Here is a 24,483-nt window from a genome sequence, read left to right as displayed (position 1 = left end):
AGTAAATTATGTCAACATTCAACTCCAGTAATGATATGTTGCAACAAAATACAGAAATAAAAGAAAATTTCAAAATGGGCGTGGCTCCGCCCTTTTTCATTTAATTTGTCTAGGATACTTTTAATGCCATAAGTCGAAAAAAAATTTACCAATCCTTGTGAAATTTGGTATATGCTTAGATTCTAGGACGATAACTGTTTTCTGTGAAAAAGGGCGAAATCGGTTGAAGCCACGCCCAGTTTTTATACACAGTCGACCGTCTGTCCTTCCGCTCGGCCGTTAACACGATAACTTGAGCAAAAAACGATATATCTTTACTAAACTCAGTTCAAGTACTTATCTGAACTCACTTTGTATTGGTGTAAAAAATGGCCGAAATCCGACCATGACGCTCACTTTTTCGATATCTAAAATTACGAAAAATGAAAAAAATGCCATAATTATATACCAAATACGAAAAAAGGGATGAAACAAGGTAATTGTATTGGTCTATTGACGCAAAATATAACTTTAGAAAAAAACTTGGTAAAATGGGTGTGACACCTACCATATTAAGCAGAAGAAAATGAAAAAGTTTTGCAGGGCGAAATCAAAAGCCCTTGGAAACTTGGAAGGAATACTGTTCGTGGTATTACATATATAAATAAATTAGCGGTACCCGACAGATGATGTTCTGGATCACCCTGGTCCACATTTTGTCGATATTTCGAAAACGCCTTCACATATACAACTAAGGGCCACTCCATTTAAAAACCCTCATTAATACCTTTAATTTGATACTCATATCGTACAAACACATTCTAGAGTCACCCCTGGTCCACGTTTATGGCGATATCTCGAAAAGGCGTCCACATATAGAACTAAGGCCCACTCCTTTTTAAAATACTCATTAACACCTTTCATTTGATACCCATATCGTACAAAAAATTCTAGAGTCACCCCTGGTCCACCTTTATGGCGATATCTTGAAAAGGCGTCCACCTATAGAACTAAGGCCCACGCCGTCTTAAAATACTCATTAACACCTTTTATTTGATACCCATATTGTACAAACGCATTCTAGAGTCACCCCTGGTCCACGTTTATGGCGATATCCCGAAAGGCGTCCACCCATAGAACTAAGCGCACTCCCTTTTAAAATACTCATTAACACCTTTCATTTGATACCCATATTGTACAAACGCATTCTATAGTCACCCCTGGTCCACGTTTATGGCGATATCCCGAAAAGGCTTCCACCTATAGAACTAAGGCCCACGCCCTTTTAAAATACTTATTAATACCTTTCATTTGATACCCGTATTATACAAACGCATACTAGAGTCACCCCTGGTCCACGTTTATGAGGATATCCCGAAAAGGCATCCGCCTATAGAACTAAGGCCCACTCCCTTTTAAAATACTCATTAACACCTTTCATTTGATACCCATATCGTACAAACAAATTCTAGAGTCATCCCTGGTCCACCTTTATGGCGATATCTCGAAAAGGCGTCCACCTATAGAACTAAGGCCCACGCCCTTTTAAAATACTCATTAACACCTTTCATTTGATACCCATATAGTACAAACAAATTCTAGAGTCACCCCTGGTCCACCTTTATGACGATATCTCGAAAAGGCGTCCACATATAGAACTAAGGCCCACGCCGTCTTAAAATACTCATTAACACCTTTCATTTGATACTCATATCGTACAACCAAATTCTAAAGTCACCCCTGGTCCATCTTTATGGCGATATCTCGAAAAGGCGTCCATCTATAGAACTTAGGCCCACGCCCTTTTTAAATACTCATTAACACCTTTCATTTGATACCCATATTGTACAAACGCATTCTAGAGTCACCCCTGGTCCACCTTTATGGCGATATCTCGAAAAGGCGTCCACCTATAGAACTAAGGCCCACGCCCTTTTAAAATACTCATTAACACCTTTCATTTGATACCCATATAGTACAAACAAATTCTAGAGTCACCCCTGGTCCACCTTTATGACGATATCTCGAAAAGGCGTCCACATATAGAACTAAGGCCCACGCCGTCTTAAAATACTCATTAACACCTTTCATTTGATACTCATATCGTACAAACAAATTCTAAAGTCACCCCTGGTCCATCTTTATGGCGATATCTCGAAAACTTAGGCCCACGCCCTTTTTAAATACTCATTAATACCTTTCATTTGATACCCATATCGTACAAATAAATTCTAGAGTCAGGCCTGGTCCACCTTTATGGCGATATCCCTAAATGGCGTCCATCTATAGAACTATGGCCAACTTCCTCTTTAAAATACTCTAATACCTTTCATTTGATACAAATGTCATACAAACACATTCCAGGGTTACCCTAGGTTCTTTTTACAACATGGTGATTTTCCCTTACTTTGTCTCCACAGCTCTCAACTGAGTATGTAATGTTCGGTTACACCCGAACTTAGCCTTCCTTACTTGTTAAAAATTTGTTTTTAAATGTACTTTTCGGAAAAAATTCAAAAAAATTTCTCGAAAAACTGAAAAATTACAAAAAAAAAAACTTTAAACATTTTTTTGAATTTTTTCCGAAAAGTACATTTAAAAACAAATTTAAAAAAAAAGATCCCAAACGGTCAATTTTTGAAAAAGTTATAGCATTTTGAAAACAAAAACGGTGTTTTTTTAAAAATTCATAACTATTTTTGAGTTGGATGAAAAAATTTGAAAAACTTCTGAAAAACGTCTTTCGTAAGCTAGAAAAAGAAGAAAAACTTTCAGCCAATTCTAAAGGGGTCGGGTTCAAAATTGGTCGAAATGGGATGGAATACCCCATATACATATCGCACACAAACTGCAAAAGAGTCACAACTTGAAAAATGTAAATGATCAGGAGAGAAGAAAAACGGATTATGTGAAAACGTCTGTAATGTTATACTGAAATCCAGTTTTACAAAGAAAGAGACCTTCATTATAAAATGAATTGACGAAATTTTGTTGTAATTATTTGTTTACGGACAAAATATATAGCAATTTTGAATTATAACTATTTCTAAGAAAACTACGCGTATATTCACAATTATTTCATCAAAAAAGGCACATTTCACAATAATACAAGCAAAGACACAATTTTAATTAATACACAACAAAGTTAAAACTTTTTTGCAACAAGATAGTCAGAATTTAAAGTAATACGCATTATGCGTAAAAAAACTGTTCACTTGTTCTTAAGCACATTGACACAACTAAAAATAGTACTCATTAGTTGATATATAACGCAAGGGATGCAATCATCACCAAAACTGCCATAATGGTAATTTTCCAGTTAAAGAAGAAAATAATGACAACAAAATTTAAGGGGCAGTTAGAGATGTGTACTGTGAATTGGTTTATGAAAAAAAAACCGATTTTGAAAAATTTTAAGTTATGAATCTTTTGTAGTTAGTGTGCGATATGTATGTATTAAAAAGGGTACATAATAAAAAATTGCGAATAGCGTACCGTACACGTTCTATTTGCATTTTGTTTTCGAGGCTTGTTTCTATTCGATTACAATGCTAATGTTATATTGCAAGTTTTATTTACAGCAGACGCAGTGGTTTGGGTCTTGAATTTCCATGCAAAGGCTGTCGGTGCAATGCCAGATCCAGGTTTTCAATTTTTGATTTTTTTCGATAAAAGCCTAGAACAGGGATCGAGTGCTAATACGCGTCCAAAAATATCGGAGATGTGTCAAAATACGCGTCTTGACCTCAGTATTAATAATCCGAAGATGAAAACTTTCAAAAGATATTAACGAAAAACCGAAGAATTAACCCGGGTCCCTCCCAAACGGGGGGCGAGAATCATAGTATTTTTTGCAGAACACTTTTCTTCCGTCCGCATACACCTGGATACAATATTACAAAAGCCGCATGAAAATTGCCAACATTAACTGAAAATATCTCATTTCTTTTTTTTCCGCCTTCAGATTATTGCTATCGAGGTGAATACGCGTCGTTTGACTCCTTTCCCGCAACGAGTATTAACAGTCTACCCCTGCTCTAGTCTTTCACCCTTTTACTAACGAAGGCGAGTCATATCGACCGATATCGCCCGTAGCGAAGACGTTGGAAACCCCCACCAGAAGGAGTTACTATCATTTGCTATGCTGACGACTGCACGCTTATGGCAACAGGACCTGGCACATCAATTGATTAATTACACTACAGTTGGCAGCCATAATTTCTAAATTCCTTCCCAAGGCAGTCGGTTCTACGTATCGGAGATACTCGGGATTTTTCCCGACCAAAGGCTGTCATTTCAGTGTAACCCCGTTTAATTTGTTGTGTCCATGGTCGCACACATTGGGGCGAAGCACTGCTACAACAACAACAACAATTTCGAAATAGTAAAAGACTTCGTTTATTTGGGAAGCAGCATCAACACTAGCAACAACATCAGCTCTGAAATCCAGCGAAGAATCACTCTTCCCAATAAATGCTACTTTGGACTAGGTAGGCAATTGAAGGGTAGAGTCCTTTCTCCGGAAACGAAAATCATACTCTACAAGTCACTTATCGTTCCCGTCCTGCTATATGGTGGAGACACATGGACCATGACAACATCAGATGAAATCGCTCTGGGAGTGTTCGAGAGAAAAGTTCTTTGAAAGATTTATGGACTTCTACGCGTTGGCGATGGCGAGTACCGAAGAAGATTTAACGATGAGCTGTACGAGCTATACGTAGACATCAACATAGTCCAGCGAATTAAAATGCAGCGGCTTCGCTGGCTAAGCCATGTTATGCGAATGAAAGATGACGATCCGGCAAAGAAAGTGTTTCTATCGGAACCCGCCTATGGAAGCAGAGGTAGAGGCCTCCACTCCGTTGGAAGGACCAGGTAGAAAGCGATTTAAACTCCCTTGGTGTGACCAATTGGCGCCGGTTGGCAGAGAGAAGGAGCGAGTGGCGCGCCTTGTTGGACGGCCATAACGGTTTAAACGGTTAAGCGCCAATTAAGTAAGTAAGTAAGCTCTGTTTACGACGTGGAAGGAACAGATATCGAAAATATTAGACGTTTACGTCGATGGTGTCACATTACCGATTGTCAGTCACCCAAAGATGTTAGGAGTAACGTTCGATAATACTCTGACCTTCAAGACGCATGCCACCGAAATTGTATCTAAAGTACAAAGCCGCAACAAAATCCTGAAGTCGCTTGCCGGCAGCACCTGGCGAAAAGATAAAGAAACGTTGGAAACCACGAACAAAGCAATTGGCCGGCCGCTCATGAGCTATGCGTCACCAGTTTGGTCGCCTGGTCTTAAAACCACATACTGGAAAAGGCTGCAGGCCTGTCAAAATTTTGCTATCAGAATTGCCACCGGGTGTCTTCTTATGAACCACGAACATCATCTGCATAGTGAGGCCAAAGAGCTCAAGATTAAAGAGCACAACGCAATGCTGAACTGGCAGTTTTTGTGAAATTGCCACAAACCAGGCCATCCTAGCAAACAGCTGCTTGATCTAGCCCCGCCTCCACGCTGGTTACGGAACATCTCCATAAGCACTATGGCGAGATCCGTCACCTGCCAACACAACCGTTTGATCCATACAAGCATAAGCAAGCCCTCGTCATTTGTCGCTACTTTCAGGTATTGGTATATTCGGGGTTTGACGCTGCAACATATTTAGCATATCCTCCGACTTCACCACACCTGATATTCATGGTGTATCACCGAGTAAGCTGCATCACCCGTTAGCTTACTAGTTTCTTCGTATTTACTTTTAATGCCACTATTTCCCTCCTATCTATGCATTACAGCTTTTGAGGTACGTGGTATTTCAGTACTTAGACTTCCCTCTTCGCTCTTCTTTGCAGATTTAGAGGTGCGGTTCCTGTTTACCCCTTCTCTTCTGTCTCTTAAAATCAGGCTGCAAAGTTGAGAATTGCTTATAGCAAAGTCTTAGTGAGTGAACTGTCTTCGACATTCTTCCACGCTCGCTTTCGCGGTCGGTTGGGTCGATCACTGCACTCAAGCGCTGTATAATTCTTAATGCGGCATAGACTACGGGACGCCCTTGGGCGTGAACAGCAAGGAGCCACAAAAGATGTATTGAAGTTACGAGGACGTCGGGTTTTGGGATCTAGCCCAGAACAACCTGTCCGATGCAACCATGCCTTGCACATGACACACTGACAAGAGTATGACCGTCCTAAAAAACTCTTTTCCGACAAACGCAGAAAAGCCACTTCTCAGGACCGGGGTCTAGAGACGGACCCGGATAAGGCTCGACACCTTCCCGGAACAGGAGAGAATGGAGCAGGTCACACTGAAATGACAGTCCTCGCCTGCTAAAGAAACACGTGTAAGTAGGGTTTATAATTGGGTTAGATAAGCTATATATTGCGCTAGCAATCCCTTGAGAGGGTTGCGCTCCGCAACCCAATGAATCATTTGGTTATTTAGTCGTCTTCATATTCTGTGTGAATGTGAATGTATTTCAGACAGGGATAAGGGATTTCGTGTTGGGTATTCTGATTAAGAATTTTGATTTTGGTGATAAAGAGGGTAATCTCAACTCATTTGGAGGTACGTATTTGGAGCTAGTGTAAATGTAGTATTAAAATGATCGTCATAACGTGGTATTTTGTTATAACTTTTCATTCTGTCTTTAAAATAGCTTTGCCCACGTCACAAATGTAACCGTCCATATGCGCACTCATACCGGTGAAAGACCATACAAGTGCAAGTACTGCGAAAGGGACTTTATGCAAAAAGGTGTACTACATACGCATTTACGTTTACATTTGGGTGTAAATATTCACAGATGCAAGTTTTGTCCCTTGGCTTTTCCTTTAGTTTCGGGGCTACGATTACACTTAACGTCTCATAAAAATGAAGATCCAGAAACGCGTGAAAGAAATATGACAGCTTTAAAGGAAGAAGAGGCTAAATTAAAACAGAAAATATTGGAGAGAAGGTAAGAAAATAACGTGGCATTAACAGAATATTTGATCATTGTAATGTAGTGGTAGTCAAACAGTTTCAAATATGACCGCTTTTTGTGGGCGTATTATTAGATATCGGTCAAAAATAGAGCGAAGTATTTTATAATGTATCATTTTCCCTTCCAAAAATACCAAATATTTATATATATTGGATAACTACTTGCAGTGCGATATACCGGTACGAAGTTATAGTTAAATCAATTTTTAGTCAAGTGCACAAAAATTAAATTTTTTACTGGCAATGGTCCGGCTAAGCTTTTGCTTAGATTAATATTTGTGAAAGATTTATAATTTTTTGTAGCTCGTAGCAGAGTATAAGAAATGCTATCACTTTTTACGCTACGCCTCTGCTCTATGCTCTGTTTATGTTCAGAGCCGGAGCATAAGCAAAAAAGAAACTCCGGAGTAATGTAGCATGTTCAATCACTGCCTGAAACATATATCTCAAGTATTTAAGTTTAATACAAACAAAACTATGTTCGAAATTTCAAGTCCCTAGCTCACCGATAATTGACTTATAACTTTGACCACAAAATATTCAAAATCGAAGGAGTTTTTAAAATATCACGATTCCTCATGTCGCGTTATCATCGGGTTCCCAAGTATGTTCCAACTTTCAAGACTTTAGCTTCACAGGGAGCTACTCAAAAACCGATTGCAAAATTCCGCACTTTTGTACTAAAATTTGCGGTCAACCATTAAACGGAACTTATAAAAGGGAAATAAACAAATGACCATCTCTTTATAGGTACATACACATATCAACCTTGTATTATTGACCGTTTTAAATTTTTTACATTTTTTCCAGTTTTGTTTTTAGTTTTTAGATTTACTCAAATTATAGCAGTACAGCTCTGCAAACTGTGCAATCATCTGAAAATTTAAATCATTGAATTAAGAATGTTGTTTCTTACATTCATTCGTTCCTTGTTAAGGAATTAGGCTTTAAAGTTAACCAATTCTTCATTCAGTAATGGAAGAAAAGACTGCACTCCTGAACTCATTCGAAGAAAGAATGAAGTAATTAAATGAAACACAAAAATGTTTTCAAATGAATGCAGCTTTTGCTCATGGTGGAATCACCAGGTGAAGTAAATAAAAAAAGACAGAAGATGTACGCTATCTGAAGCGGTATATATTTTCGACAGTCAGAAGAGGATAAAGTTTTTACCCGCTTTCAAAAAATTGGAGTAGAAAAATAAATACCTTTCTACGAAAGCCATTACCGAAATAGTTTTTTTCAGCATATCAGTGCCACCTAACGCATATTCAAAAGGCAATATAAAGGACCAGTGTGAGTTTACATTAGTTATAGCATCGAATAAAAATAAAAAATTCAATTTGGCCACTTAAACTGCGATGAGCAGTAAAATTCAATGGATGCGGCAAAAGTAAACTGACCTCAATTTCAACTGCAGTTGAAACTTTCATTCAAAACCCGGACATAAAAGAAAAATGTGTTATTCATATATAGTACGTATGTGCGTCAATTATATTTTTGAACTTTTCTGTATTTTGCGGAACTTAAATGGGTTTCGGATTCGATGAAAAGTTTTTCAGTCACACTTGGAAGTGATCGTTATACTCTTAAATGTGTTTCCATCCCTAAAATTTCATTGAAATGTTCATCTGCTTTGTTGATTTGTCCTTGAGGGATATAATAACAAAGTTAATCAGAATATCCCCCAAAAACTGTTGACAGTTGAATTCATGATGTATTTCTAATGTTACTAAGTTATTATTTACCAAAATATAGCCCAGCGGCAGTCGGCATAGAACCAGAAGATGTTGATCCGAAGAGTGCTAGATTCATATATTCTAAATTACAATTCTTTAGTGTAACATTTCTCTCATCTTAGTGGTCTGATTTTTAGGGCAAAACAGCACCAGTGAGTTAAATTTTTTTTTGTATATTTGGAATACCATTATTTTAGCGAAGTATTTTCATAAATAAGGTGTAATACGAACATTTTGGTGTTCTTGTAGGAATGAGAAAAACATTTTTCGAAAGTCTTCAGTAGAACTGTACAGGGGAAGATCCTTGGTAGAATATGACGTGAATGCAAATAATTTGTTTTAACAAAGACCTGTTTCTTTTTTAGAAACAAATTAAACAGATATAAGATACGTCAAATGGACGTATTAGTTCAACACAGCCTTACTTATGGAAGCCAACACCAAAAATACCCAAGTGAAGAATTGTCAGATATCCTGACAGAACAAAGAAGAATTTAGAGCGAGACAATTTACGGCTTACTTCACCTCGTTATCCCAAAATGCCTCTGCTGAGTGTGCACCATATATGTATATAATACTTCTATATAAATACCTTCCTATCTTCCTAATGTGCAAATTTTCTGTCAATCATTCTTTGCTGAAACTGTGCAAATGTATGTTCTGCGCATGCGCGGACTTTGTCAGTGTTAGTGAATTGTAGTAGCGTGTGTAACAAAAGTATTAAAAGGGGTAACAACGGGTCACTATACCCTTACCCAACCTCTGCATACTAATTGTTATAAAATCTCAGTTTAGTCGATTAAATAATGAAAATGCCAACAAATACAATACATGGCTTGATGTATTTATTATTTAAACATAGGCTGCAGCCATACAAAGTACATTATTTACATAAGTAGTAAAAAAAAAACAAGGCGAAGAATTCATATTTTTGAAATGACAAAAAATTTATACATGTATAAAAATATACTTATACATACATCCCAAGAAGCATTTCTTTAAATGTTTTTAAAAATAATTTAAAGTGAATTAGCTTGAACAAACGATATGTGTATAAACGTTTTCAAAATTTTACTTATTTTGAGTTTTTAATGAAGTAAATTTTTGATGAAGTAAACAAAATATGAGCACTATTGGTGTTGAAATAATACCAATTTTGTAAATTTTTTTCTAACATACTCTTTTTCGTCCGTGCTTTTTTTCGTTTCAAAAAACAAACGAATATCCAAATAAGAACTTATTACTTCCTTACACAGCTGTGTCCGGTGATTATTAAAGATGTCATTGCTAAATAAATTTTCGATTCGATCGAATTTTTTCCAATTACAGGGGGCTATTACTGCTTGTATCAATATATGTACAAAATGTTCGCTGGTTTGCTGCTGAGCCGCATCAATGCTTGGCTTCATTGTAACAATATAATTTCTGAATTCTAGGCGGGTTTCCTTAAAAGCTATTCTACAATGAACAATTTGTTTAATTTAACTAGTATAGTTCAGTTAAACTTTGGTGCGAAGAAGAAAACTTTCGCCTTTTTTATTGATTTTTCATGTGCTTTTGACACAGTTCCACGGAATATGCTTTTCTATAAGTTAGCACAGGTCGGCCTCTCCAGGCACATTATAGAGGTTTTGCGCTCCATTTATGAGGAAACAGCCAGTCAGGTATGGATGGATGGAGTGCTTTCAGATCCGTTTACTGTTAACCACGGTGTACGGCAAGGTTGTTTGCTGAGTCCAACTCTATTCTCATTATACTTCAACGATTTAAGTGGCAGTATCTCCGGCGGTGTAAAGGTTGCTGACACAACAGTAAAAATACTTAAATACGTACGCCGACGATATCGTTCTTTTAGCTGACTCTGCCACTGTCTTACAGAAAATGATAAATGAGCTTTACGTGTATAGTATGCAGTGGGGTTTGAGAGTTAACCTGACCAAATCTAAAATATTAGTGGTCAGGGAAAGTAGCAGGTGTCCTTCTTTTCGTTGGTCTTATGGTAGCGAGTCTATTGAGATTGTAAATGACTACAAGTATCTGGGAGTTCTCTTGAATTACAAACTATCCTTTACAAAGCACCTCGAGGCAAAACTAGCTGAGGTTAAAACAGCGATAAATGCTACCTGGTCAAAATACATAAATAACCCTCGCATTTGTATCTCAAATAAGATGAAAATTTTCGAGACAGCATGTAGGTTAGGTTAGGTTGCGAGGGCTGAGCTGGACACTATGGTAACAGCTCACTACTTAGGTCACCAATGGGCCCATTGTAATACCCTATACGGTCTCAAAGGGGACCCCTACCCTGCCTAAAGCGGGTCAACCCACTTCGTGGAATTTATGTATTTTGCTATAGCCTTGACTTCATAGCTAGAGACCTCAGCAATGTCATGTAGAAAAGGTTTACCAAGGATGACCAACCTACGCATACTAAGCGCTGGACAATGACAGAGAAGGTGCTGGACACTCTCCTCCTCTTCTGTACATCTGCAGCTGTGACAATAGTCGAAGGTCGTTACCCCCATTCTAGCACCATGCGTGCCTATTAAACAATGCCCTCTTAGAACCCTTATCAGGGACGATAGAACTGATTTGTTTCAAATCAGAAGCGCTCTTGTGCGCCCCTTGCCATATGAGGGCCAGGTTAGCCTGGATGTCTCACACGATGATATGGCTGACCATAGTCCATTTGCAATTCTTATAGTGCTTGTGTTCACACGAAGCCTGAAAGTGGCCATGGGTATACCTATCGAATCATTTCCCGGAAGGATATGGTCGGTGGCCAGCTCGTCTGCTCTGCAGTTGCCTTCAATATCCCTATGCCCAGGTACCCATATAAGGCTGATACTGAAGTGCTGAGCCATCTCAAGAGATCTGCGGCATTCAGTGACCGACTTTGTGTTGTCGACGAATGAGTCCAGGGCCTTTAATGCGGCCTGGCTGTCTGAGAAAATAAACACCCGCTTACCATCCTTTGGCATAGACCCGAGATGATTCACAGCCCTGTGTATTGCCAGCATTTCCGCTTGGTAAACACTAGAGTAATATGGTAGGCGAAAAGAGACTTCTAGACCCAGATCCGGTGAAAAGAGGCCTGCTCCCACCTTCCCGTCAAGCTTAGAACCATCCGTGAATATGTTGATGGCACCCGGTACCGTATGTTGTCTGGTATTCCAGTCTTGTCGCGATGGTATATATTTACTATAGTTTTTAACGAAGACGTTCCTTGGCGTGCAGTAGTCAGTGCGTACCGGTATTGGGACTGGGGCGTTCGTGCCCAGGATTGTTGCGTGTCCACTAGATCCATTTGAGAGACCTGTTTCCCTTATGCGTAGATGGGCGATGACCGCTATTTCCTTCGCCACCAGGTCAAGAGGTGGTAGGTATAGCATTGTGTTGAGTGCTTCAGACGGAGTGGAGCCGAGAGCCCCTGTAATGCAGAGTTCCGAACTCCGTTGCACCTGTTGAAGCATTTTAAGATAGGCACTTTTAGCTAGTGCAGGCCACCAGACCAAGGCACCATAAAGAAGAATCGGGCACACAATGGCTGTGTAAATCCAATAGGCCACCTTAGGGGAGAATCCCCAGGAGGTGCCAATTGCCCTCTTGCAGGTGAACAGCGCTGCTGCTGCCTTCTTGGATCGCTCCACTATATGGTCACTCCATAACTTCCTTCCAGAATGACTCCCAAATACTTGACTTGATCGCTAAACGCTAAAAACGTACCCCAATTCTTGGTGATGTTAGATTTGGTACTTTGTACCTCCTTGTGAAGAGGAAAAGCTCGGTTTTATCCGGGTTGACTTGACTTCCAAACCTGTGGCTGTGGCCCAGTGCGAAATTTTGGATAGTGCCCCTTCCATTAGGTTGCAGAGATTTTGCGGAAATTTCCCCCGCATGGTGACGCAGATGTTATCTGCATACGCGATCACTTGGTGACCTTCTGCCTCCACCATGCGTAGTAGTTGGTTGACGGTAACCACCCAAAGTAGCGGAGAGAGAACGCCGCCCTGCGGAGTGCCTCTGCCGATCGGTCTGCGGATCACGCATCCACCTAGCTCAGCTTTAATCTGCCTACGCGTAAGCAGATTCTATATAAACTCCACCAGGCACGCGTCAACCCCCAGATCGGTCAGCGCCGAGGTGATGGCCTCCGGGAGAAGGCACCCGCTATATCTAGAAATGCCACCAGTGTGTATTCCTTGAGGTCAAGTGGCCTTTCGATAACGGATACCAGTGAGTGCAAGGCCGTGTCAGTTGACCTGCCCTTAGTGTAGGCATATTGAGCTTGCGAAAGAAGTGATGGCTAAATCCTCCTCCTGATGTAGCCCTCCAGGAGTCTTTCGAGTGCTTTAAGCAGAAAATAAGATAAGCTTATAGGCCTATAATCATTTGGTTTAGAGTGGGAGGCTTTCCCTGCCTTGGGGATAAAGACCACTTTGACTTCTCTCCACGATGCTGGTACGTAATTGAGCCTGAGACAACCTATAAACATCCCTTTTATCCAGGGTCTTATAAGTTCGGCAGCATACTGTAGCTGAGCCGGAAAAATTCCATCCGGCCCCGGCGATTTATAGGGCTTGAAGGTCTGTAAAGCCCAATCAATCCATTTATCATCTGAGATTTCGCTTATTAGCTGATCATTAGGTGACGCTCCGCTAACAATCTTTGAAGACACGCCCGCGCTTGCTGGGAAGTGTGTATCCATAAGCAAGTTTATGGTTTAGCACTGGAGACCGTCCAGTGCCCATCCGGCTTTTGGACGTAACTTAGCTGAGTTGGAGATTTCGATAGCACCTTCCTTAAGCGGGAGGCTGCGGATGTGGATTCAATCCTGCCGCAGAAATCCCTCCAGGAGGATCGCTTTTCATTTCGGATTGCTTTTTTATATATATTTATTTTCGTTTTATAAGCAGTCCATGAGGATTCATGTCCGTCATGCTAGGCTTTATTAAAGGCCGCCCTACATGACTTCCTAAGCTTATCAAGATCGGACGACCACCACGGTGGTTTGTGAGTTTCCATAACCTTTTTAGTCGGGCGAGCCCTATCTAAAGGATTGCTAATTTTTGACTGAAATTATTTAAAAGCACGTCCAGCTCCTCCTCGCTCTCTGGGGCTCGCACCTCTTCAGATAGCTCTTTACCTATTATCTTCTTATAGTAGCCCAGTTCGTTCTTCTAATATTTTGCATGCACTTAGGACTTGTGTGCGCCTGCGATATAGAAAAGCTTATATATCTATGGTCAGAAAAGGAGTGCTCCTTTAGAACTCTCCATGAAACGATCAGTTCACTGAAAGGGTCTGTGACCAGGGTTATGTCAAGGACCTCTTTGCGGTTCCTCGCAATGAAGGTGGGGTCAAAAATAGTTAAAAAGATAGTTAAAAACTCACCTCGGTCATTTGTATCACTGCTGCCCCACTGGGCATGGTGAGCATTGGCATCGCCTTCGAGTAGGATGAAGTCATTTCGTGGATTTGCTGCTCTCACGAACTCCCTGAAATTATCCAGTGATAGTGAGCCTTGGTGATCGTGCGCTAGATAGAAGGACACAAGTTTAAAGCTCCTCCCTAGCACCTCGACGCTAACCGCTGTCAGATCCCCGTCGCTAAAACTGGGTAGAAGAAAAACATTAAGAGTAGACTTAGCCTATATACATGTGCGATGCTTACCCTTTTCCTAAGCGCTATAGAGCTTATACGCTGGAGTCCGCAGGCCACAGATCTTACTGCCACTGATCCACGGCTCCTGGACTAGTACGATGTCTACCGCACCTGATGACAGGTGCAGTAGGAGTGCAGCTGGTGCTGCTTTACAATGATGCAGGTTAATTTGGAGGACCCTGATCATAGAATGTTTGCGCTCTCCTCCGTGAGCGTTGCATCCGAGTCGCCATCCCCAAGAAGCTGACCCTCAGAGTACAACCTTCTGAGAGCCAAGCTTCCAGCCGAGCCTGACGAAGCGTAGCCACTACCTTCCTCGCCCTCGTCTACCTCCATCTCGTCTTCACTGGGGGGAGTTCAACCACCACCGTGCGAGACTGAAGGTTGACCGAGACTGAATGTTGATCAGCCTTATAAACCTTAAGGCATATATTTTTGAAGCCGTAGCTTACTTTGAAGTCCTGTTTTTCAGCGCTTCAACGCTAGCGCTGTCGAGCAACAGGACTATCTGCATCGGGGCCCATTCAGATTTCTCCACATTGACCACCTTCCAATTCTTGGTAGGTAGACCCGGGTTGTACTCCTGAGGCATCTCCAGGATGTCAGCTGGGTCAGTTTGCGTCACTGGAACCCAGCCTATAGCCCTTGGTCGTGAGGGGATATCACGCGCCTCCACTACCTTGAGGCGCGCGCCCGGATATACCTCCCCTATCAGCGTGACGGCGGCTCTTTAGAGGTTAACCGACCTGACGTCGTCACAGGCAATTAGCTTGACATTGCCCTGGAACCACCCTGCATCGGTGTAAGATGCCGGTGGACCAGGGTTGTCTTTTTTAACCTTAACGGCTACCGTAGTGAGCGCGGCCTCGATCCACTTCCACTGTTGTTTCGGGATCCTGCCATCTTTGCTGCTCTCGTCTCGTCGTCATTCATGGACCGCTGGCGATTCGAGGTTTCATCACTCTCGACCCAGTCCAGCCTGAAGTCCGGCAACATTTGTTTCGCCCAAGCAAGATCACGCTGCGCCTTCGCCCAGTCCTCCGCAGACACTTCCCCCTCCCTTATCGGCGTGGACGCATTCCTCCGCAGGATCCGGGCGGACCAATGCTTGTCTTGGTGACTGGGCTTTTTAGTCCCTTGGCCCTAGAGCCGGCCACCCCCACATCCCTGGAGCCCCCAGCAGCCAAACCACCAGACGCTTGACGCTGAATTGCAGCCATGCTGGTTGGGCTACGGGATGGGCGGCAGACGCCCCAAAGGCCTCCAGGCTGGTGGCCCCTCCCCGAGAGGTACTGGCCTTCGAACTCCCCGTGCTGGATTCTCTCTCAGCCCCACCCTGCCTAGATTGGCCCTTGGCCCTATATCCCACCCCACCCAGTTCCCTATGACCCCCAGCAATCGACCCACCTGACGCTTGGCGCTGGGTGGAAGGCCAACTGGTGGGGCCAAGGGAGGGCGGGTAGCGGCACTGATGGCCTCCCGGTCAGTACCCCCTCCATGAGAGGTACTGGCCCTCGGACTACTCGGACCGGATAATCTCTCGGCTCTTTTCTGTCTAGCTGCCGCTGCGACAGCGAACCTCCGAGGAGTTATCTGAGCTGCTTGAGGCCCGGCTGAGCCGTAACCTTTGCGGAGCAAGCTCCTGTCGGCTTCTTACTGGCAGAACCGCCCTCCTTATTATTTTTTTCATCAAAAATTTTATTCTCCATACTAAAACCCACGAGTAGCGGAGAAGGGGAAAGGTCCACCCGCACAGAGAACCGCGATGTCCGGGTAAGGCTTAAATAGCATCGAAGGTCGCCCGGTATTCGATGCACTCCGTTAGCGAGTGAGTTATTATGGGCCCCAACCAGGCTGATCCTCAGCACGGGTCGTATAACACCTTGATCCAGCCCATTTTTGAGGAGGAGGGGAGATGTAAAGGAAGATTGTAGGAAAAAGAAAAGAAGATAGGGTTAAGGGGGGGGGGGAAGGTCGCCGTTCGAATTCACCGCCGAAGCGTTACCAGGTGCCACCACCAGGAGGCTCCGCGCCTCTATGAGGTAGGGAGGGTGCAAAAAATACCTACGAGTCGACGATTTGGGGTGACGCCGGTGAGTGCAAGGCGCAACACCCCCAGCAAAGGCACCCAGGCAGCATTTATGCTCATTACGTTTTATGGTGCGCAAGTCCGGGGTGTAGAGAAACTACTTCGCTTCTTTTTAAAAAAAGTTAATTTTTTTACCAGCTAATACACCAAACTATGTGTTACTCCTTGAATTCAGGTTTATCGTCGTTATTCAGTCACACCTTACGCATTCACATGCTTTACATTGCGTGCTGTTTAAGTTTGCCAGCAAATAGACTGCCCGAGTTGTAGCAGAGGAGACAGTGAGGCAAGGGTCGTACTGGGTCAAAAAGTGGAGAAACGTTTCTGAAAGTGTCGACATGGTGCCTCTGTCTGACTTTTCTTCCGCATCGCTTATTATGATCATACCAATTTTACCACAGAAATTGATTCAAAAAGAGTTTGCAGACTATGCCGATAGTTCTTTTCAGTCGTCACATGATCTTTACTCCGACTTGCTCCCTATGAACTCTACCTATTTTAACGATGAGTATTCTGAATACGCCATAAGTCGGATTTTCCGAGCAAGGGGTGGCTTGCTAAATCTTAATGCTCGATGTTTTAAAAATATTTTTTCCAAAAACTGTTCTATGACAATACAAGATCCCGAAATTCCCGGGGTTCCGAAATTATAAAATATTGACATACTAAAAAAAATTCCTAAAACTTAGTTTTGGAGACCTCAGAAATTTGTACGGTGAGTACGTATATATATATTTTTACTAATAACATAAAAACATTAAAAGTGCAAGAAACTTTTTCTTATGAAAAAAAGCACAAAAAAAAACTACGTAAATAAAGAATACCAAGATCAATAAAATCCATGGTTCTTAGCAAGTAGGTACAGTTTAGAAATTTTCCAGTAAAGTAAATAGTTTACACCCACTTAAAGAGATTGCTCGATATCACGCCGATTTTCACAGATTTTTATATAAATGTGTCCATATGTTGTTGTATGGTGCGCAAGTGATGTGAAATTTTGGATATATCCATTTTACTTTATTCTACCCAAGATAATAAGGTTATTGGTTTCATGAACCGATGCAAACTTTACAGTTGGGTAGAAAACTTACGGTAGACAACTTTTTCTTTTCCAATTTTCATCATGAGGTGTTAAGTAATAATTTTTCTAAATTAAAATATGCTGCTGCTTACTGAAAGAGTCTATAGCATTTGTGAAAGCAACATTTTATTCAACCGTTATTTTGCAAAATTAAGGTTCAAATAAAAAAAGTATGATTTTTATGTATAGAGCGGGGTGTCTGGGGTTCAGAGCTGTAAAATCTTACGTTTGCGATTTGTGTTATTTGGGTGGTTTTGCACTTTGTCTATGACAATTTCCAAAAAAAAATTTTGATAAGCATTTATTTTTCATTTAGCTTTATTTTTTTAAAGCTGTGAGAGGGAATTCAAGGGCTCCTTCGAAAAAAGCGAGCAAAATTTGTTAAAAAACCTAAAAAAATGAATCACCAAATATGCTCCGAGGGTTAATTCAATATGCCCAAGTAAAAAAATTACTATATCAGCAACTCCAAAAAAAAAATTTATATGAAAGACAGGAATGTTCAAATTGGCGGAATGATACTTTTTTTCAATATAACTCGACATTTTTAAAATTGTCATGCTTAATACTCTTGAGCAAGTTGTTTTAACTCTTCTCACGCTAATTATCTTCATAACAACTTTTTCAACCAATTTTTAAAACTAAGCTTTCATAAAATGGAACTTTACATTTTTTCGTACTATTTTAGGTACTATTTACGCATTTTTGTAGCAAGTGATTGGTATTGAATGCATGACTTCACACACCAAAAATGTGAAATCACCTGAGTGCACTCATTGATTTCAGTACATTTATTTCTGCAGTCTGATTTAGCATTCTTTTCAATTGCATGCGGTGCTGAATGAAATCCTTATTTCACTGCATGATTGTAGAATTAAAAAAATGAAAGCATAATTCTCGTATGAAGAAAAAATTGTGAAATACTGATTGTAGAAAAGCTCTAATTTCAAAAACAAATGATTTCATTCTTCATCAGCTCTGTTCTATGTGCAATTTATGTGTAGCTGAAGACACCTATCACTTCATTGGGATATGTCCTATATATAAAGACATACGGTATAATTGTTTTGGTGAGAAAGTTTTAGATCTGCAGAAGGTAGTAAATATCCTTAAGGGTTATAACTATAATTCACTCTTTGCTTATATAAGAAATTGCCTTAAGTATAGAGAACTTATTGTCAACGAATTTTCATAAATGAGTTATTTGGTGGTGATATTTTTGTGATATTTGGTGATATTAAGACACAACATTTATTGTCATTGTCTCAAATCTTTATTTATTTTTATATATTTATAGTTTAATTCATTTTGCTTTACTTTTGTAATTACTAGTTGAAAGAAAATAAATAAATCACTACTACTACTACTAAATTTTCGATGGCTATGTGATCGTCCATGATACCATTGGAGAATGCATCACTTGTATTTTGAAAAATTTTATTTATTATTTATTGCATTTCCAATTGGGCATACCTTGAGAACTTGTCTTAAAGCTTTCTCTAACACGTATGTAATCCACAGATGGTGCGACAAACGGACCTTTATTTTTGTGCGCTAAAAGTAAATGCTCTTTTCTCATCTCACAAAAAACAACGCTTCGATATTTTTGATATTAAATTTACTTATAACAGCTGAAAATCTTACGACCGCTAACTAGATTTTTTTTTTCAAGTTGTGCCATTCGTGGCGCCTACGCATATTTTGTAACTTTTAATTCCATGGTTCAAATATATGGTTTGCTCATCTGTACAATAACAAAATATGTCTGTTCAAATCAGGGATGCACCTTAACGTTAAGCTAATCGTTTATCAAAAATTTCCACCGTTTCCGTTGAAACACTTCGAAATATTATCGATAAAGAAATTATCAAGATAAATTTTATCTCGTTTTTAACCGAAACGAAAAGCTTTCGTTAACGTTAAAAACATTAACAAAAACGTGATACTTTATGTTTGAATTGTGCTGGCAATGCTATAGCCATGGTGAAGCCGTAAGGCGGTAACAGCGAGCGGACATACACACAAACTCCATGCAATTTGTTTGTGTAATTCGTTGGTGGTAATGTTAAAAATACTCTGAGAAATGTTCGTACTGTCAAAATTCATGAGAAAAGTTGCAATCAGCTTGGCTAATGCTTTCACCTTTAATGACTCCGCCATCAAAATGGATAATATAGCATTGCCAGTATAGTTTGAAATTAATAATCAACATAAACGATTTGATTTCGTTTTGATATGGCAGAAAACGAAACAAAATCATTTCGTTAATTTGACGTTCTTAACGTTAATAAACGAAACGAAATGGCTTGTTTCGTTTATTAACGTTAATTATCGTAACGAGATGATATCGGTTCGTTGGTTAAGCATGCCTGGTTCAAATTGTCAAAATCTGTGTATTGGTGTTGGTGCGAATGGTATGGAATGGAAACATAAAACTTAGCAGTTTTTGTATGTGTAAGAAAATGTTTCCAGTGTGTTGGTTTCATTTTGAGTTTGCCATCTCCTTTTGACAATCCCATCGATCATGCAATGAAATAAGTAAAATAAGCTGATGAGATGCGCCAAACATATAATTGAGCAATGTTTTAATTCTGTGCATGAGAAATTCGTAGTTGTCAGTCAGTTGGCATTATTTGCTTTTTTTTTGTCGCTTTTTGGACACTAAGGGCTCATTTACATACGTATATCCGCACACTCAGCACAAATCGGTAATGCTATTCTGCGGAGTTCTTAAAACAATAAAAACTGTATAATACTAATGGAAAACAAAAGCTTACTTTTTCATTTGGAGAACGAAATAGCCTATGGCATATTACATTGATAGAAGCAAGACGGCTCCCCCAGCGGGTTAGGGGATCAGAATATACCCGCGGTAGGTATGCCTGTCGTAAGAGGCGACTAAAATACCAGATTGAAGGGGCTGTGTAGCGCAACCCTTCAGGTTGCCAGGACAGTATATAGCTTCTCCAAACCCAATTGTCAACCTCACCTATCCGCGGCGAATCCTGTTTCACTAACAGACGAGGCTCTGGCGACCCCAAGCTCCTCATGGAACTTGGGGGTGGGGAGGGAGGGATTGGCCCCGGGCTAGCACCTTAATGGTGCTGTGGTACCGTATCTGTATCCGGCAAAGGACCATCACATCGATAACACTCCCCAAAGCCTTCGGGGAGCAACCTTATCGCTACAACAACAACAACAACAAGCAAGACGGCTTGTTGAAATATACATATATTTAAGCCCCTTTTTTACAAAAATTTCACGACAGCCTTGAGATTTTGTCTCCTTCACTCGTTGCATATCTGTACTGTAATGTTTGACAGGCTGCACAGTTCAGTAGTAGTGATATAGAAGTATTACATATATGGCGTGCACACATTTTTCTAGTACCAATCAATCACTGCTCAACTATACGGTTGGCTCATCTGTACAACAACAAAATATCTTAGTTCAGATTGTCAAAATCTGTGCATTGGTGTTAGGCGAATGTAGTATAAACGTCAACTCTTGTGTCAACCATTGCAACATTGTAGTCCACAAACAAATAAATAAACAAATTTTTATGCAGAAGAGATGTTCTTGAGGCCTTCGACCTCTCTTCAAATAAAAAAAAACCCTTAGTGATCCACGAAAACTAAATAAAACCAGTATTCAATTTGGTAGATTAAACGTTTGTCTAGTTGATGACCCACGCCCATTTATTCCTGATGATCAAACGTGTATATTTTCTTGGCTACATTGTGGGCATGGCGCAATGATGCAAGGTGGCAGAATGGGACAGCTGATTATAAACTTTTTTTTATTTGATTTGATACATCAACTTCCGGCGCAGTACGGTTTTGAGATTTGTGCATCGAATTTACAAAAACAAAGTACATGAAATTTTTATTTACGTTTGTAGGTATGTCACCATGCTGCCACCTTGTATAATTCCGCTATGGTTGTGAGTGACCGTCAAATACTATACAAGATTCAACTCGTCGAGAAATTAATGCTTGTTTAAAAGCTGGTGAAGCCGTTTGGTTTGGTTGTGAAGTTAGCAAACCCTTTGCATCAAAGCAGGGCATTGAAGATTGGAATGTTCATGCAAGTATTGGATGCGGATCGACTTATATTTGGAGAATCAGCAATGACACATGCTTTATTATTCAATGTTGTATCGGTTGATGAAAATGGTGATGTGAAAAAACTGTGCGTATGCGGTGGTGAAAAATATTGTGACGAATATTAGCAACGCTAAGGGATACTGTCATGTCTAAGACAATACTAAGCAGTGACTTGTATGCACATAACCAAATTAATCATTACGTCCACACATATTTACATACAAGCAGCGGAGAGCAACGCACAAACATGCATATATCTGAGATACTCCCAAAAGTAGGCAATTATTTGTGCAAGTATCACTCACATATACACTCGCATATGAGAAGCTATACACGTGCATCTGTTGTTATAATTTTATAGCTGGTAACTAAGTAAATTCTGGATACGCCTAGAAGTATGGAACGAGGAAATCGAAGAGTATAAAAGAGCGCAATGTGAGCAATCATAGAATTAGTTTTGATTTAAGCACGCTATCTGTCGAGAAGTAGGTTTGTTATTGTGAAGTACTTGAATAAAGGCCATTTTTCATTATGAATAGTGGAGTTATTTATTCAACAGTTTAGTGATTCGAACGTTATTAGAAGGTTGCAAATAAGAGGAATTGCACTAAATTCGTTACAATTGGTGTCAGAAGAGGAATTGTTAAATAAATTCCAGAGGACAACAAGGACATGGCAAACTTAAGTGAATTAAGAATTCAGCAACTGAAAAAGGAGTTGGAGAACCGTGGATTGAATACAACCGGCAATAAGATCGAACTTCAAGCACGGCTACGAGAGGTAATGGAGCCAGAAGGAATTAATGTGGACTTTTATGTCTTTCATTCTGATGGGGACGAGACAACAACAAAAATGGAAGAGAAAAAAGAAACACCGCAGACAATGGCAAATAAAGACTTGAACATGATATTGGCTACAATATCTTCACAAAAGTCCGAAATGTCATCACAAATATCCCTCCCAACTAGGAACACAGGAGGCACGTATTTCAGAAATTTCGTCGCAAATGTCATATATGGCATCTCAACTGGAAGAGCAGAAGATGTATATGATATCTCAGTGGGCTGCGCAGTTGAGAGCACAGGAGGATCGCATATCCTCGCAGCTGGAGGCACAGGAGACATTCTCATCGCAGCTGGTGATGAAATATCGGATTCAGGAGTTACAATTGAACCGTCCAATCACTTCAACGTCTACTCTGAAGGTAAAATCCCCAACGTTTGACGGTTCTGTTCCTTTCCAGGTATTTAAGCTTCAATCTGAGAAGACGTCAGCAGTGAACAACTGGAATGCGGAAGATAAAGTTGCTGCACTGTTCATGGCATTGAAAGGGCCTGCAGCTGAGATTTTACAAACCATTCCAGAGGGCGAACGGAACTGTTATGAAGCATTTATGGGCGCTCTAGAGAGACGATACGGAAGTGAGCATAGGAGACAGATATACCAAATGGAGTTATTCAACCGCTTCCAGAGGCCTGGTGAAACATTGCAAGAGTTTGCGTCGGATGCTGAAAGGCTGGCACATTTAACGAATGCGGACCCACCCGTGGAATACACCGAAAGGGTAAAAATCCAGAGCTTTATTAATGGAATACGGGATGTCGAAACGAAGCGAGCGACATACGCAAACCCAAAACCTACATTCGCAGAAACGATATCACATGCTCTGATTCAGGAAACAGCGTCGCTTCTGTGTAAGCCAGTTTTCAAAGCACGCCGTGTGGAAGTGGAAAGGCCAGACTGGGTGAACACAATATTGGAGGCGCTGAAGGAATCCCAACAGAAAAATTACGGAGTTATGAAGTGTTTCAAGTCGTAAACGTAAAGCTGGAGGAAATAAGCAAGAGCAAGTCAGATGTAGAGATCGAGAGCTAGCTCCGGCTATCGAATGTCCTGTGATATCTGTGTTGCAAATTGGAAGGAAATCAATCAGTCCTACCGTCAGCGGAAATGTGGATGGCAAGGAGCGTTTACTGAATGTAGATGCGGGCGTATCTCATTCCTTAATCCGAGCTGATTTGGTCAACAGGAGAGTAAAACCGTTACCTGGAGCAAGGTTGCGTACGGTCACAGGCGAGTATAACCAAGTCATGGGAGAAGTGATCTGTGAAGTCTTAATTGGAAAGTTCACAGTTCTACACAAATTCGTTGTGGCGGATGATGATTGATTGACGAAGTCATATTGGGAGTGGACTTCTTAGTTGACCATGACATCAGGATCGACATGCAAATAAGGAATATGCGCTATAAGAACCAGGATATACCATAATTGTATACCATAACTTTAGTTTGGGAAAAGGGTTCAGCAGTAAGCAAGTGCTGGTGGAGGAGATTCGACAGAGACCACAAAAGTCAAGGAAAGTAGATCGGGCAAAGGTTGATGGAACGAATGGGCCAAACAAATCAAAACCGAAGGTACCTGCGACAGAAACACTGGCATTGAAAAACCCTAATGGACGCACTAAAACGAACGAAAGAATTTCCCAGAAAAAATGTGGTGGTTTGAAGCCAGGGCGTACTACTGTTGGGAAACGTCGGAACGATACTGATTATGTGAAGTCAATCCCTCAAGAGCAAGCTCTACAAAGTAGTTCATTGGCCAAACAACAGAGTGCGAGGAAACGATCCAGGATAATTAGTAGTAAGATGAAACGGAGGTACGATGAGAACAATAATTCGGAAGGTTTCTTGGAAGGAGATTTGGTACTGTTATACAACCCTCACCGGCGGAAAGGTGTTCCATCCAAATTTCGGTGCAGTTGGAAAGAAGTTGAAGAAGATCGGTGATACCATCTACCGCATACAAACCATTGGGAAACCACGAAATAGAAGAGTGG

The 24,483-nt window shown here is 40.7% G+C and overlaps 1 protein-coding gene across 2 annotated transcripts in view; it reads left to right on the top strand.

Annotated features, from left to right (window-relative positions):
- Positions 1–24,483, top strand: part of LOC137249204 (zinc finger protein 665-like) — a 146,921-nt gene that overhangs the window by 6,445 nt on the left and 115,993 nt on the right. For both annotated transcript variants that reach the window (XR_010952287.1, XM_067780506.1), the window contains exon 3: positions 6,642–6,941. Coding sequence is in view for 1 of the 2 variants with exons in the window: in XM_067780506.1 (XP_067636607.1) it covers positions 6,642–6,941 (300 nt within the window). In the remaining variant the exon portion in view is untranslated. The remainder of the gene's footprint in view (positions 1–6,641; positions 6,942–24,483) is intronic.

The sequence above is a fragment of the Eurosta solidaginis genome, chromosome 4 (genome assembly GCF_040869045.1).
Source record: "Eurosta solidaginis isolate ZX-2024a chromosome 4, ASM4086904v1, whole genome shotgun sequence".
NCBI classification, from domain to species: Eukaryota; Metazoa; Arthropoda; class Insecta; order Diptera; family Tephritidae; genus Eurosta; species Eurosta solidaginis.
The sequence above is the reverse complement of the archived record's forward strand: the minus strand, read 5'-3'. Positions and strand labels throughout refer to the sequence as shown.